Genomic DNA, 16501 nt, shown 5'->3' with positions numbered 1-16501 from the left:
GGGGTGCCGCTGAGAAATGGTTGGGATTTGTACCACGTCATCAGCATATACACCTGTTTACTTCCCCGCCACGTGAAAGAAAACACGTTTCAGAAAACCCCTCATAGCCGTTGGAGCAGCGCGTCCCCTGAGTGTGTTAGTGACCGCGAGTTTGCACTAACCACTCTCCGTTCTGGGTGAACTAACACTTTCTCATATGGTTGACTCAAAATACAGCAAGAATAGGACTAAGAGAACTACCTTTGCAAAAAATAACTCAATTAAGAAATAAGTAGTGGGGAGAAAGAACGTAAACCTTCATCAGACAGAGCAGAACACAGATGCCGAGGGAACTGTGACGCGACCCCTCCTGGCTTCACAGACCGCGGCCACGACCTGGTCCCTCCTCCTACAGGCGAGCCGCTCCGTAACACGAGCAGTGATGAGAAACGCTAATCGAGGAGCCATTCTCTTCCCTCTTAATCAACACTCGCAAAAAACATGTATGTAGTATTTTCCATATATCGTAACTTTAAAAAGATTCGTAAAAATATTTCACTTTAGTGATTGACACAGTTGGATGCGTTCAAGACCGGTTAGCCTTGCTGGTTACAGAAGGAGCAGGCGTTTCTGTCAAAGTGAGCCCTGCCTAGCGGCTACAAAGAGCTCCACAGAGTTAGAGGCTATTAAGGAACTGAAAATAAAGGACAGGCAATTCTGAAGGAAGTGTAGGATCCCTTGGCCATTTATAAATAAAAATGTAAATTTGGAACAGGAATTAATAATTTTCACTATGAATATGTTGTGGATATTTATTTCTCTTATTTTCATATTTCAAAATATTTTAATTTAAAACAAATGTGTCTATAAATTTGGCATCAGAATACACATGTAAATACCTTTAATGAAAATTTTTAACTTTTTAATGTTTTAATATAGTTTTCTATTTGTCTTTATTTCAGGCACCAGAATTATAGTATCTAACCAATATATTTTTGTTGTTATTTCAGGGCCTAGGGGTCAGTTCACTCTGAGCATGTTAACACAATAAAAAGGTCACAAAACATCCTGTCACTTTTATTTCAAGATTGTAATTAAAAGGTGAACCAGTTGCATGCACCGCATGCCCACACCGGGCGTGGCTGGGGCGGGTTGGGGCGTGGGGTGGGGGGGGGCCGAGCCTGGCCCCACGTAGGGTGTGTCGAAAGGAGTTTCCCGCTGAAGAAGCTAAAGAATTTTAAGTGCGTGTAAATTGGAGAGAATCACTGACCCGCTTTATCTTGTGGGATAAAGTCGGAATGTTGGTGGGGGGAGGGCTGCACTTACGGTCTCTGCACGGGCTCTTCCCTTTTGACAGAGGAACTTTTGCCGGCCAACAAGGCTATTTTGCTTTCAAATAAGTAAAGCGTCAGTATTTCCTCTGTTGATTTCTGGAGTGTTTTTAAGCTTTTATTAGTTTTGGTAATTGTATAATTGCTTCCGTTCTGAAGTTATTAGATGTGTGCACTGCACGAGTGCAGGACGAAAGAGCACGCTTTCCAAAGAAGCCAAGGGCAAGTGAAGGGCGTGCCCTGCATTCACACCTGCAGAGATGTGCGAGAGGGAAAGAACCCGCCTGTGTGCTGTTCGAATTAGATGTTCATTTGTGCCGTTGCGTATTTGCTCTTAAAACCTAGGCCCGCTGAGCAGTTTGGTGTGTGCGCAGCAGCCTTCCTGGCTCTTGCCCCTCGGGGCTTTGGGGCCTCCACCCACCTCATCCCGGATGAGGCCTGGGCTGAGCCCCCTGGCTCTGAAATGCAGGCCACCAGAGAAAGTGGTCAGTGGGTCGGTGACCTTCTGTGCTGCTTCTGCAGAGCGTGTCCCCCCGGGGTCTCCCGGGACCTTTCGAGGCCCGCACGACGCAGCTGAGGATATCCTCAATGGTACACAGGGACACCGGCTTCCTGGAAGGCAGTGAGCCCAAATGTGCACCTGGGTCGTGATGGGTCAGACCAGGGAGGCCCGTGGACAGCAGCTGATCCCTGCCTCAGTTTCCCCTCTGTGGACTGGAGCCAAAGAGAAGGTGCTGAAGAGGCCCAGCCTGGGCAGTGAGTCTGCAAGTTTGGGGAGGGAGCCCACACTTAAGCTGAGGGGTCCCCCCAGCCCTTCGTCCCTCATTAGGCTGTAGCAGCAAGGGGCTGGGGAACGGGGAGACCCGGGCATGGACCACCCCCTGCCCAGAAGGCCTCAAAACCCCACCGAGCTTCCCAGACCCCAGACCTGCCCACCTGAGGCACTGTGCTGGGATTCCAGGGGAGGGGCCTGGAGAGTGGGGAGGGCTGAGGTCAGACTCCCCATTGGTTGGATTTCCTTGTGCACAGGAGGAGGTCATCCCTAAGCAAAGCCCTTTTGTGTGCTGTGGTCCTGCAGGTTGAGGACCCCCCAGGACTCCCCAGGAGAGGTCCTGGTACCTCTCAGTGTCCTGGGACCAGTGTCCTGCCTGAAGGTGGGGGACATTGTGGGAACCAATGCCAGGGTTCTGGATGGAGATCTCTCTCTCCCCATGGGGTAGGGAGCACCTTGGGAGTGCTGTGTACCAAATTCCGGGATCCTGGAATGGCGGGGGGGGGGGGGGGGGTGTGCACAGTCCCTGGTGGCTGGGGGAGGCCAGAGGGCGAGCCTGCAGATGTCCGGGCCCGGCTCCAAGTCTCAGCCTGGGCGGGGCTGGGATGGAACAGGGCCAGGAACAGAAAAAATAATCACTTGCCTTCTCCCTATTGAAAGTTTAAAAGTTTGCTTTTTAACACCAACACCTGTCACCTACCTGGAGCTGATGTTTTGTATTTTCTGCTCCTGAACGAGGTAGAGAGTTGTGAAACGACACAAACACAACAACTAAACAACCCGTCTTTGGAATCCAGTATAATCATGAACGTCCGTGCACGAGAAAGGCGCATGGAGACACCTCACAGAGATGGAAAACACACGCAGACGACAAAGGATCAGTACCCAAAAGACGCGGAATTCCTACTGTCATCAGGAAAGGGACCAGCAGGCCTCCAGCCAGGCTTTCTGTGTGAGTGAAAACAGGTAGGTAATTCCAGAACATGGCACCCAAGTGTTCTGCTGCTGCTGGGACCGGTCATCGTGAGCAGAGTTACCGATGGCACACACTCGCCCCCTCACGGTTCCGCAGCTCACGAGTCTGACGGGGTCTCACTGGACTAAGACGGGGGCTCAGCGGGGTGCACCCCTTTGTGGGCGCTCCGAGCAGAACCCGGCCTCTAGAGGCACCCCCTTTCCCGAACCCAGGGCCCCTCCCCCCACGTCCAAGGCCAGCACCTCAAGGTCACCGACTATCCACCTTAGTTCCATTCGCAGCTTCAATTCCCCTGTGCCATAAAACCTAGCACGCTCCCCGCTTCCGGGGTTAGGACGTGGACTTTGTTGGGGGCCATTACTCCGCCCACCATACGTGTAAGGACACCACATGACTAATGTCTCTATCACGTTTCAAAAAGGCCCTCACGACCCGGAGGATATTCAGAAAAAGTTTAACAAAGATTACTGATGGCGATACCAGAAAAAAATAACAATACTGGCAGGCACTTCAGTATTTACATGAAAACAGTATTTTTACTAAAAATTGTTCACAATTCATATGACAAAAATATCAGGGCAACTTAATATCCAATGCATTTGAAATAATTTATAGGGGCGCCTGGGTGGCTCAGTCAGTTAAGCGGCCGACTTCGGCTCAGGTCATGATTTCACGGTCCGTGAGTTCGAGCCCCACGTCGGACTCTGTGCTGACAGCTCAGAGCCTGGAGCCTGCTTTGGATTCTGTGTCTCCCTCTCTCTCTGACCCTCCCCCGTTCATGCTCTGTCTCTCTCTGTCTCAAAAATAAATAAAAACGTTTAAAAAAAAAATTTAAAAAAAAATAATAAAAAAAAATTTAAAAACAAAAAACATTAAAAAAATAGTCATGATAAATAAATAAATAAATATAAGCTGGCCCACACAGCGTCACAAGGTTGGCTCGGAGGCATTAGCGGGGCTCCAGAGAAACAAGTCACTTGCTAACCACCTGCATAATCCGTTGGAGACCTGTTGGCAGTGCTCGGGGGACCCCTTGCTTTACAAGGTAGTAAACTCGGCCTTGCTTCTCAGGAAACGTCGCAACACTTGGCTGCCTACGTAGACTTACCACATAGGAACGTATCCCTAAATAATATCATCTTGAGCTTGACATGTTTTTAAGCCATGCAAATGGAATCACACTACATATCCTTCTGCGTGACCTTGAGAACCACCATGCTGCCGGGCGTAGCCGAATACTCACTCCCGACGCGCTCACCCATTTTAGGAGATGTCTCACCCAGTATTGATCCATCCTCCTGTTGATGGACATCTGGTTTGTTTCCAGTGTTGGCTACTATAAAACCATTAATGTTCTCATAGCCGGTCAGGAGGGCAATATAAATAGCATGAGCTGGTGGACTCATTCCCAAAAAGCTACTCCAGAGAAACCAAGAAATCCCTGGGGAAGGCTAAAGTTCTGCAGCGCTTGGGTGGCGTGGCTCCAGCAGGACGCAGAGCACCAGGTCCTGCAGGTTCTGAGCTGCAGCCAGCTCAGAAAGGGGGGCCAGATGCAGGCTCCGAGTTCTGCCCCCACTGATGCCTGTCCTTCACAGATGGAGTTGATCGCAAAGGCAACCAAGCAAAATACCATCTTTTCTCTGGGTGACGTGCTGAGGGGAGGGGGGCGGGTTCCCAGTTAGCCCGAGGACCCCGCTGGAGAAAAATACGGCATATTCACAATTTACTTCTAATGCTAGACAGCAGACCATCCACAGCTGCCTGTCACGTGGATGAATCCCAAAGGCATGGTGTGGAAGGAAAGCAGCCAGGCTCGGCGAACACCCTGCACATCACACAGGAAGCGCTGATGTGTGGTGTCCGGGCCCAAGAAAGCCACGCCCCTTGGGGCACCAGGGGGCTGAGGAGACGCAATAACCCGTTTCTTGTGCATGATGGCTACACGGATGTGTTCAATTGGGGCAAAATTCAAAGTGTGCACACTTTTCTGTGTGTAGATCACACTTCAATACAAAGTTCAAAAATTCCAAAACAAAACGAAGCAACGGAACCCCCCAACCCCTGGGGTGGGGCGTTAATGAGCAGAGGGGCAGCTACCCTGAGCTCGCACTCCCCCTTCCCTCCTCCAACGCCCCAGCTGGCGCGGTGCCTGACCAGGGAAAACTGACCCATCCCCGAGCCCTTCTCAACCCTGCCACCCACTCAACACCTGGGAACTGGGGGCCATCCCGGGCCGACCCGCAGCCCAGACCATTTATTAGGCCAGAATCTCTCTCTAACCAGGGACCAGGCCTCAGTCATTGGTAATCTCCCGCTTCCGATGCGAGAGCCACTCATCTGTGGACGACACAGCTGCCCTGGGTGCTGGTGCAAACCAGGAGATTCGATCCCAGACCCCTGTGCGAGGGCGGACCTGGGGTGGAGGGGCTGTCGGGGCGATCAGGGCGCGGCGCCAGACCCGGGGGGCGAGCGGGGCGTGGGGCCGGACCGGGGAGGGGGTCGCGCGGAGCGCGGGGCGGGACCCACGGGGCGATCGGGGCGCGGGGCTGGACCCGAGGGGCGGTCAAGGGCGATCAGGGCGAGGAACCGGACCCGGGGCAGCGCGAGGCGAGGGGCTGGACCCGGGAGGCGGGTCGCCTCCCCAGGACGCTCCGCTCCGCTACGGTGACTCTTCGAGGTGCGGACTCCGGAGCGCGGGCAAAAGCCCTCGGCCGCCAGGAGGCACCTCTCCGCCACTCTTCCCCGGTAGGCGCCCGCCCCGCCCCTCCTCGCTTCGCCCCGCCCCCCGCGCGGCCAGTCCCGCCCCGCTCGTTCTCTCCTCCCGGCCCGAGCCGGAAGTGACGCGCCGTGCCCCGGAAGTGCCCCGGGAGCTGCAGCGGAAGCGGCGGCGCCATGGCGGCGGCGGCGGCGGCGGCGGCCCCCGTCCCCGAGGCCTGGCCCGAGCTGGAGCTGGCGGAGCGCGAGCGGCGGCGCGAGCTGCTGCTGACGGGGCCCGGGCTGGAGCAGCGGGTGCGCGCGGCGGGCGGGCGGCTGCCGCCGAGGCTCTTCACGCTGCCGCTGCTGCACTACCTGGAGGTGAGCGGCTGCGGGAGCCTGCGCGAGCCGGGCCCGGGCCTGGCGCAGGGCCTCCCGCAGCTGCACAGCCTCGTGCTGCGGCGCAACGCGCTGGGGCCCGGCCTGAGCCCCGAGCTCGGCCCGCTGCCCGCGCTGCGCGTGCTCGACCTGTCCGGCAACGCGCTGGAGGCGCTGCCGCCGGGCCAGGGCCTGGGCCCCGCCGAGCCGCCGGGCCTCCCGCAGCTGCAGAGCCTCAACCTCAGCGGCAACCGGCTGCGCGAGCTGCCCGCCGACCTGGCGCGCTGCGCCCCGCGCCTGCAGACCCTCAACCTCACCGGCAACCGCCTGGACTCCTTCCCCGCCGCGCTCTTCCGCCCCGGCGCGCTGCCCCTGCTCAGCGAACTGGCGGCCGCCGACAACTGCCTCCGAGAGCTCAGCCCCGACATCGCCCACCTGGCCTCGCTCAAGGTCAGCGGGGACTGCGAGCCGGGGCCCTGGAGGAGAGGTGGGGAGGGAGCTGCTCCCGGGCGAGCCGTCCCGGGGACGCCGCAGTCCCAGCCGCCCTCCCTCCCGTGACCGGGCCCCCCATCCACGCGCGGTTGGCTCAACAGCAGGGGCCCACGCCTAAATCTCTGTGTCTTCACGCATTTGTGAAATGATTCAGTGACTCTGGGCGGGGGGGGGGGGGGGGTACCCAGGCAAGGCCCGGAGATGTGGTTTACCGGGATTTCGCATAATGCCACACGGTGTGATTTCCTGTATGCTGTTCCCTTCACCCCGACGACCGCCTTCTAAAGTAAGAGTTGTTATTCCTGGTTTACCGAAGGCCGGAAGGGGTTGCCGAGTCCACAACAAATCATTTGGGCTTTTCTCTAGACTCCCTTGTCCAGAGGCTGCTAACGTACTCCCGTTAGGTCTGCAGGCCCCAGCGTAATGCTTGGCTGAGACAGGTGTGCAGGAGAGGGGAGGATGGACATTGCAGAGCCCTGCCCTAACTCCAGTCTTGAGGCTCCTGGGCAGCCCTCTTTCCCCGTGTTCCCTTTTCCTTTCGTCCTGAAAAAGGCAGGTCTTTGTTTCTTTTTGCTCCTACTTTTCATCCTTTTCATGCAGACCTTTTTTTTTTTTTTAATGTTTATTTGAGAGAGCACGCACACACAGGAGAGGGGCACAGAGAGAGAAAGAATCCCAAGCAGGTCTCGGGGCTCAAATTCCCAAACGGTGAGGTCGTGGCCTGAGCTGAGATCAAGAGTCAGGCATTTAACTGGCTGAGCCCGCCCCCCACCCCCCCGGGCACCCCATGCAGATATTTTTTAAGCAGTAAAATGTGTATACAGCTTAGCAACTGATCTATTTCCAGCCGAAGTTACTCTTAAGGTGTTGCCACCCGATTTTACAAACGTGTATGTCTGTGTAAAGATGTGTCTGCAAGTGTGCATGAATATGTGTGCACGTGTGTGTGTGTGTGTGTGTGTGTGTAGTTAAGAGAAACAGACGAGGCCTCTCAGCAGAGTGCTTGCTGGCATTTCCAGAAGAGGCTGTGGGGGGTGCTCCTGGGACCTGTTGGTCACCCCCGGCTATAGGCGTCCCTTTATGGCAGAGGTGTGACGGGTGATGTACAACGCTGCTCACTCGGGTCTGTTCGGTCTCTTGGTTTTCCAGAAGGTTGACGGGCCAGGTATGTAGCCGAGCGCGGTCCCTCGGGGGCAGGATCGGGTGTTGTACTTCACCGGAGTCGCTTGCCAGTGTGTACGACTGCTTCGTTTCAGACGTTCTGTACCGCGTCCGTGGTGCCCACTGGTGACGCGTGTGGCCTTTATCGTGTGCAGACACCCGCATTCAGGTCAGGGTGCGTCTCCTCTGCTGAGCCCCCTGGCCTCCTCCACTCTGGCCGCTGCTAGGCCCCCATCGGCTCTCCTCCCCACGAAGACGCCTGTGTCTTGGGGAGGGTCGTGCCAGAGCCGCTTGGAATCCCTCTTGGACTCAGCTGTCCTTCGGGGGCCTCTCTGAAACGATGCCTCCGTGAGGAGCGGTACCGGATCCGTGCGAGGCCGCGGTGCCCTGTGTGCGCGCTGGGGTCCTGAGTACAAACGTGTTCTCGTCCTTGTGGGTGCTGCGGGGAGGCGGCCTGGGTGGAGAACTGAGCTCACAGGCGGAGGTGGGGGTCCCCTCAGCGTGTCCTGGCATTGCTGCCGGTTCCTGCACCTGTGAGAGACTGGGGACGGCCACAGTGCCGTGAACAGGGGCGGTGGTGCTGCGGTCACCGTGACTGAGGACCGTGCCAAAACCCTGTGGCCGAAAACAACACCAGTCATGTCACGTGCTGCCCGTTTTCCATCCTGGGCTTGCCATAGACCACGTGTGCTCGGGGCTGGCCTCCGCTGCGATGCTGTGCCGGCTCCTCTGGCCCCATGTCGTCTCGGCACCTCTCCCTGCGCGGCAGGGTGGCCCAGTTCTCCGACCACAGGGCTCCTTGAAGAAGGGGCTTGGAACCAGCACCCTGGCTCCCACTGCACCCACTGGTTAAGTGAGCGAGCCCAGTCCAGATTCGTGGGGAGACGCCACACAGGATGTAAATGCCCAGAGGCTCGGTTCCACGGGGGCCACCAGAGTAGCATCCCACGGGCCCCCGCTTGTCCCCTCACTTCCCCTGAGGCAGGGAGATGCGTGCCTCATGCACCCTCCCCCAGGAAGCTGCCCCGGATGGGGGCCCCAGACCCTCTTCCCCACTCCCACCACCTGGGACGAGGGAGCCCGAGAGACCGCTGTGTATCCACTGTGCCATAACCTCACCACCTACTTAACTGCCCGGACCCAGCCCGCCCCGTTGCCGTCCTGCTGTCTGGCCATCCAGCTTGGCTCCCCACGGGAGACCTAAGACAATCTGGGGTGGTTTCTCCTGGTGGCATGTGTCCTTGTTCTGGGGTTCTGTCACCTGTGGTGCACCAGGGATGATGGCCCATTGCGTCACCCTTGCCTTTGTCGTAGGCGACTGACCCAGGCCGGGGTGCTGGCCTTCAGGGCTGACAGAGGAATGGGCCTGGCAGCTGGAAGCCGGCTGGAAGGCCACACCGGCCAGGCCTCCCCCTGTTTCGGGCCCCGTGCTCACGGGGACCGTCCACGTGGCTCACAGATGGGACTCCCACTGTGGTCAGGTTTTCCAGAGAAACCAAACTTTGCACGTGAAACCCCTGTCCACCCCCAAGGAGCCCTTCGTCCATCTCTATCTTTTCATCAGGGCAGAGGTGACAGGCTCACTGGGTGCCCGGGTCACATCCGGGTCCCCTCGGCCAACACGCCCTTGGCTGACATGTTGTTTTCAGTTCGCCCATTCGCCCAGCTGGGGATCTAGGACTGCACATCCCAGCAGAAGGGATGTTCCCAGAGGGCAGTCAGCGGCCTCACCCAGGTCGGAGATGCTTGTGTTACCGGCAGGAAGGGAGTAAGCGGGTGTCCTCGTGGGTCGGCTCCAGGCAGAGGCAGGTTCCTGGACGCCACTCCCTTCAGCCTCTGTGCATTTTGTACCTTTTGGGGATTGGCACGCACAGTCCAGACTCCACTTCCTCTGTCGGAAAGCAAGAGCTCTGTTCCCCGGTCCTGCGTGATTTCAGCCGCGTACAGGCGTTACCTGTCATCTCGGCGTGTCCTGAAGGTCCTGTCTTCCGTTAGTGTTGCTTTTCTAGGCGTGAGACCTCACGGAGTCTGCTGCTGTGGTGCCCAGCACCAACGGAGCGCAGGCTTGGCGTGGGGGCGGCTTGTCCTCTTACGTGCAGGTGTCCGCATCTCTACAAGGCCCCCACCTCTAGAGCCTGGCACGACTTCCCTGATCTGCTGCTTCCTCCCCTCCCTGTTTACACTCCCACAGGGTCGCAGCACAGGGCCTGAAATGTCCATTATTCGGTCATTGTTGCCTCTGAAAGCAGAGCTCCCCCGCCCCCCCCCCCCAGTAACCCCACACCTTTGTCCTCTGTGGAGACCTCCCCGGCCTGCAGAGGCTGTGGCTGAAGTGGCCGGGCAGTGAGGCCCCGTCCCCCAGTCTCCCCTCCTTGCCGGCTCTTCCTCTGCTACCTGCGCGCGTCGTCTACCCGGCCGGCTGGTTCTGTGCAGCAGTGAGGGCCGTCCCAGTGCAGTCCTTGAGCCGGCCAAAGCCTCCTGGACAGTGCAGCCGACTCCAAAGCTGGCATGTGCGGGGGGAGGGGGGGTGCTGACCTCAGAATGTCAGCTCCTCGCTGCCACTCACAAGCCTCCGTGTGGCAGAGACCGGGACAGACCGTGATACAGTCCATTCATCCCCCGCTCCCATTCCCACTTAAGCCGGGGAGAAGGGTCCAGTGAGGCACAAAATGGACACAATTGTACGAAATCGCGTTGCCTACAGCCTCTCGGGCCCCTTGGGCCCCCAAGGTGACTAAAAGCCATGCCTCCTTTCCTCGTCCCCATCCTGAGTGCAAGATGGGAGCCTGCCGCCCTGCTAAGGCCCCAGCATAGCCTTTAGAGGCTCCTCTGCGACACCGTCCCTTCCCCCAGCTCTGACCCCCTCCTCCACTCTGGCTCCCCGGCTTCTCGGCAGTTTGATGGCCTGAGCCAGGACAGCTCTGTTGGTAACTGAGTCTGTGAGGTTCTGTCCGAAGCCCTCTGTACCAGCCAAAGTGGAGGCATCTTCTGGACCATCAGAGCCCCTGCCCCCTTTCCAGTTCATGATGAAGTCTGTCACCCGCTTTATCCAGGCCCGTTAACATCCCAGCCAGAACCAGGACTGGTCAGCGGTCTCGCCCACCAAGTGTGAACTGTTGCCGTAGGTTTGCGTGCAGATAGCTGCCTGCCGGTGTGGCTTTGACCCTGGGTGCAGTCCAGACAGGCCCCCTGTGCCCCAGAGCTCTCCCCAAGCCGCCCTCCCCCCGCGCTCACTCCAGCTGACCAGATAGGAGGGTTTCTTCCGAGGCCCTATGCCCCCTGTCTGGTCTTAGCCGTGCCGAGCAAGGCCAGGCCAGAGCTTCCCATTGGCCCAGGAGGAGAACAAGAAAGGAGCTCTGTGCACGGTGCCCCGCACTGCCTGGGAGGAGAGCAGAGGGGACAGCAGCTGGCCTCTTCCTGGGGGCCTGTCCTCCACCCGGCTGCAGAAGGGGAAGCCGAGACCCCACGACCAGAAGATGCTGCCTCGGTGTCCTGGGGTCTGACCTCGCTCCTTAGTGTTCCTCCTGCCCCGCCTGACCCCTCAGGGAGGCCCGTTGGTAACACGTCTCTGTGCTGCTGATTCCCGCACACGGTTTTGTCAGAGCCCAGGCAGCAGGAGCGGCGGTAGGTTCTTGTGCGAGGCTTCCGTGCCCCTCTTTAGGCTGCGACATCCCTCCCTGGGTCCAGACGCAGGCCGAGAGCAGGCCAGGGTCAGAGCCGCTCTGCCGTTTTGTGCACGCAGAGTTGGAGCGCCGTGCACCGTGTTCCTGCATGAAGGGTGATGCCGTGTTCTGTCTGTTTAGTTCGTCTGATTTAAAAAATCTCAGCACCATTTTGTGGGGAGCGTGTTTCTGAAGCACCCAGTGTTCATGACCGCACGTTCTCCCGTGTCCTGTGCTCCTCCTCTAACCTTGTCCGTTGGGACAGTTGTCACAGGGAACTTGCAGGGGAGCAGGAAGAGGAGGACAGGCATTCTGTGGGGACCGTTGGCAACCACCGTCCCCCCAGCCCCCCGTCCCCCTCAGGGCTGCTTGGTGGCTGTAGCGGGCGTCAGTCTGGGCACAGACCGCAGGGGGCGCGGGGGTGCTGGAGGAGGCGGCACGGCCCCGTGGCTGGGTGGGCTGCGTGTGACCGGGTCCTCTGTGTCCCTCGCAGACGCTGGACCTGTCCAACAACCAGCTCAGCGAGGTCCCGGCGGAGCTGGCCGACTGCCCCAAGCTCAAGGAGGTCAACTTCCGGGGGAACAAGCTGACGGACCGGCGGCTGGAGAAGATGGTCCGCGGCTGCCAGACCAGGTCCATCCTGGAGTACCTGCGCGCCGGGGGCCGGGGCGGCGGGCGGGGCGGGGGCAAGGCGCACGGCCCGGAGAAGGACGAGGCCCGCAGGAGGCGGCGGGAGCGGCGGCGGAGGGAGAGCGGCGAGGGGGAGGACGAGGAGGTGGGCGGCGCCGGCCGGATGCTGCTCCGGGTGCTGCACGTGTCCGAGAGCCCCGCCCCGCTGACGGTGCGGGTCAGCCCCGCGGTCAGGGACGTCCGGCCGTTCATCGTGGGGGCCATCGTGAGGGGCCTAGACCTGCAGACGGGGAACGCGCTCAGACGGCTCCTCACCTCCCAGGTGGGTGTGCGCGGCCCGCGGTGGGGGGTGGGGGCGGGGTGGCCCGGTGTCACTCTGTGCACGGCGGGACCTGGCTCCGGGCACGGGTGAGGATGACACCCGCCGGGTGCGCCCCAGGGCAGGTCGGACCTGGGCCTCGGCCCCAGGAGGCTGCCTGCCTGTCAGCTCGTCCACAGAGACCCTTCCCGGCCTGCCTCGTTTCTGAAGGCTTTGTTGCGATGGGAGATGAGCGTTTCCCGAGTTTCTGACGTCTTGGGGATGGGATTTGGGGTTTCTGTAATGAATTGCACAGTTGGTTTCGTAGAAGACCGTACGGAGATCGTCAGCACTGGCCAGCCTGTTGTGAGCTGTTTAGTTTTTGTTCAGGTTTTAGCTAGAAGAACTTCCTGATTTGTTTTTGTATGCAGTCTGCCAGCTTTTAAAGTAAAAACCCCATCTTTGAAGTTTGCAGACCCCCCCACCCCCCCCGCCCCAGTGTGGCCCGTGGGGACAGAGGCAGCTTTCTGGAAGCTCATGTTCAGGGAGGAAGCAAAGGGCACTCCCAGCCGGGAGTTTAAAACCTAGAGATCGGTGTTTTGGAAGGAAACCATGCTGCGGGTAGTTTTCTTTTTAAGTCCTACTTCTGTTTATTCAGTCATAAATTCTAGTTCAAGGAGGGTTCTTTGAAGTCTCAAATACTCTGTTCCAGAGTTAGAGAAACAAGAAATTCTGCCAGTAAACAGATAAGATAATCATCCGGGGAAGTTTCCACAAAATACATTTTTGGCTGGGGAGGCCGAGGGGGGAGGCCAGGGGGGCAGGGCATCAGGGGCAGGGCGCTGAGCTCTGGGTGCCTCGGGCCGTGTGTTGCAGACCAAGCTCCACGAGGAGCTCTGTGAGAAGAGAACGGCCGCCACCATCGCCACCCACGACCTCAGAGCCGTCCGCGGGCCCCTGCTGTACGACACCCGCCCGCCGCAGGACCTCAAGGTGACGTCCTGCGCCCCTCCCTGCCTGCCGCTGCAGCGGCCCTGTCCGCGTGCCCCCCTGACAGGTGCGCTCTGGTGACGCCAGTTCTGAGAGAGAATCTCAGGCTGCTCCCGGCGGGTTCGTCAGGCCCATTGTAAAAGTGAACTCCTCAGGGAAGGTAGCAGCCGGAAAGTGGTTTCCTTCGTGTGGTCCCTTTTAAGCAAAACTTGTGGTTTATAGCAAACCGCAAACCCCTCGTGTGGAGCTGAGCTTCGTGGGCCTGGCCGGTCCAGGTCTGCCCCCTCCCTCGGGTCGTCCAGGGGCCGCAGGCCTGGGAGACGCCGTCGTTTGTGGGTGGGCTGGAGGCTGCGCTCCGCCTTGAGGGGCCGAGTGCTGGTGAGGTCCCCGAGGGGCGCTCATGCATGCCGGAGAGGGGCCCCGTGGTCACAGGGCTCCCCGAGGGAGCGCCAAGAGGGGACGTTGATGCCAATGGCCCGGTGAGCACAGGAGGCCCCGCCGGAGCTCACGGAGCAGTGTCCGCCCCACAGATCGTCCCCTTGGGGCGCAGAGAAGTCAAGGCCAAGGACCTGGTGCGGCAGCTACAGCTGGAGGCCGAGGAGCACAGGAAGCAGAAGAAGAGGCAGAACGTCTCAGGCCTGCACAGGTCAGCGGGCGTCCCCTCGGGGCGCTCTCCCCACCCCCGCTCGCTCCCAGGCTGACTGGCGTGCATCCTTCTCCTCTTCTCCTCCCCGATGTTGAGAAAACCTCCCAGACCTCGTTCCCCAGGCTATTAGGGACTCTTGCCTGGGGTGAGAGCAGCGCTGCTAGGCCTCTCCTCTCGAGGGCCCCAGGCTCAGATGCCACTTTGGGGAGAACAGTCTTTCTCAGGTGCAGGCTCTGTGGCCTGGAGGGACAGCGGGGTCCACGCCGGCTGCACGGGGACATAGGAGGGCACTGCGGTCACCCCCTACGTTCTGTCCATGTGACGCGGGGCACAGGTTGGTGAAGGGCGACCTGTGGCCACAGGACCAAGAGGGTACCCAGCCTGCCGGCCACCGTTCCCGTGTGAGCGCGGGCTGTAGAATGTCCTTCGTCCAGAGCTGAGGACACACTCCCTGGTGTTGCACCGACTTTGTGTAAAGAACTGATTTGTCCGGTTCGCCTCTAGGCACGTTTTCTCGTAGTGTCGTCTCCACTCTGTTTCCTCCCTCACAGGTACCTGCACTTACTGGACGGTAAAGAAAGTTACCCCTGCCTTGTGGATGCAGATGGCGATGTGATCTCCTTCCCGCCCATAACCAACAGCGAGAAGACGAAGGTAGGGTGCCGTCTGCACGTGCGTGTCTGGGGCTGTTTCACGTGCAGACTTAGCACAAGCGTCAGTCGCACAGTCACGGGACGTCCCACGGGACGGACGCGCAGGCCTGAGAGCCCGGGCCGCTTGCACAGAGCTGGGCGTCCCCGTCACAGTGCGCACCAAGAGCCCCCGTGTGCACGGCGTTCTGGCACATGCCTGTCTTCGGGAAGGGGACACTGTCTTAGAGGCTTTTTTTTGGAACAGCTGCTGATGTCTTACTTTCGACAGCTTTATTCTTTTCTGAAATCCTTCTCATTTCCTTTTAAGATTAAGAAAACCACCTCAGATTTGTTTTTGGAAGTAACAAGCGCCACGAGTCTACAGATATGTAAAGAGATCATGGACGCCCTGGTGCTGGTGAGCCAGCCTCATCGTCTCGCCCCGTCAGCGCTCTGGCCGCGAGACACAGATGACATGTGTCGCCCCCCCCCCCCCCCCCCCATCTTCCTGCCACCCCTCGCATGGCTGCCTTTGCTGCGTATCTTTCCTGATCACCTCTGAAAAGATGTTTTTCTTTTGCAGAAAATGGCAGAAATCAACAAATATACGTTAGAAAATAAAGAGGACGGGTCCGTTTCAGATACTGAAGCCGACGCACTTTCTGGACAGCTTCCGGAGCCCAGCGCGAATGCAAGTGCAGACACGGCTGGGAACGGCTCCCTGGTGGTGGAGCAGGTCCGGGTGGTGGATGAGGAAGGGCACCTGAGGGTGGTGTACCCCTCCAAGACGGACCTGGCCCTCGCTGCTCCCCACGTGACCGTGATCCGCTGAGCCCCGGGCCGCGGCAGGGCGCGTATGCGATGCTGTTGTGTTGTTTGTTCAGTTTCACCTCGGTGGTTTTTACGATGCGCGTCCCTTGCTTTTCCAGACGATTCTGTCACAGATGATGCCGTGTTGTCGCGTGCTTAGGTGACTTTGCCTTTCGGCACCAAACTGATTGTACTAACGCTTTGTATGAAGTTTCTCAAATACTGGAGTGAGCCGTTCAGGATGTTTGTTCCGAAATCACGTAGACACAGCGACTAACGTCATTCAGGGGAGAAAGACACTGATTGGTTTCGCTATTCAGATCTAAACTGGGAAGCTGAACAATGTGCGTTTCACAGAACCACACAATTATTTTTCTACAATACAGCAGCTTTTAAAATCGCACCGAACCAGTAGTGCAGCTTAGAGGCCTGGAGTGACACCATGTCCCTAGCTGGCCACAAATCATCTTTCTATGAGAAGAATATTTTTATGTGATCTTGGAATTGGCAAAGGCATTTTTCTTAATACCGTGGATGCTTTAGGGGTAGAGCCGCACGGTTCCCTCACGCGGCCCTGGCAGGGCAGAAAGAGGATTGGGGCTTTGCTCGCTTGTGCAGTCGCACCACAGGGACGGGCAGACGTCGGAACGTGCAGCTCAGGGCCAGCACGCAGGTTTTCGGTGCAGAACAGGCTTCACAGACGCATGGGACACCTCTGCCGTCAGCTGGCCCAAGCACGGACAGTGGCCATGGCCGCATGAGGGGTGAACTGTTGTGCAGCATCTTGTGTTTTAGGGATTTCCAGGTTTGAATGTCTGGGCCCATAGACCACCAGTGTGTGTGTGTGTGTGTGTGTGTGTGTGTGTGTGTGTGTGTACGCGTGCGTGTGTTTACGTGTGTGAGCCCACACACTCCTCCCTGGAGGCAGAACGTGCTTGCAGCCAGGCACCAGCCAGCCACAGAGTAGGTGGGTTTTACTGGCCTCTGCCTCGTAGGCGGCCTGGATGTCAAGAAACTGCCTCCCTGGCTTTTGTCATTTACTGACTCCGT

At 58.6% G+C, this 16501-nt stretch overlaps 1 protein-coding gene across 1 annotated transcript; it reads left to right on the top strand.

Annotated features, from left to right (window-relative positions):
- Nucleotides 1–5940: 5940 nt before the first annotated feature.
- Nucleotides 5941–15678, top strand: LRRC47 (leucine rich repeat containing 47). Its single transcript, XM_042951861.1, has 7 exons — nt 5941–6580; nt 11939–12397; nt 13250–13366; nt 13894–14009; nt 14561–14663; nt 14970–15059; nt 15225–15678. Exons 1-7 carry the CDS (start codon nt 5951–5953, stop codon nt 15471–15473), a joined length of 1764 nt encoding a protein of 587 aa, XP_042807795.1. The 5' UTR covers nt 5941–5950; the 3' UTR covers nt 15474–15678.
- Nucleotides 15679–16501: the final 823 nt, after the last annotated feature.

The sequence above is a fragment of the Panthera leo genome, chromosome C1, assembly GCF_018350215.1.
Source record: "Panthera leo isolate Ple1 chromosome C1, P.leo_Ple1_pat1.1, whole genome shotgun sequence".
Lineage (NCBI taxonomy): Eukaryota > Metazoa > Chordata > Mammalia > Carnivora > Felidae > Panthera > Panthera leo.
Note: the sequence above shows the minus strand (reverse complement) of the source record. Positions and strands in the feature narration are given on the sequence as shown.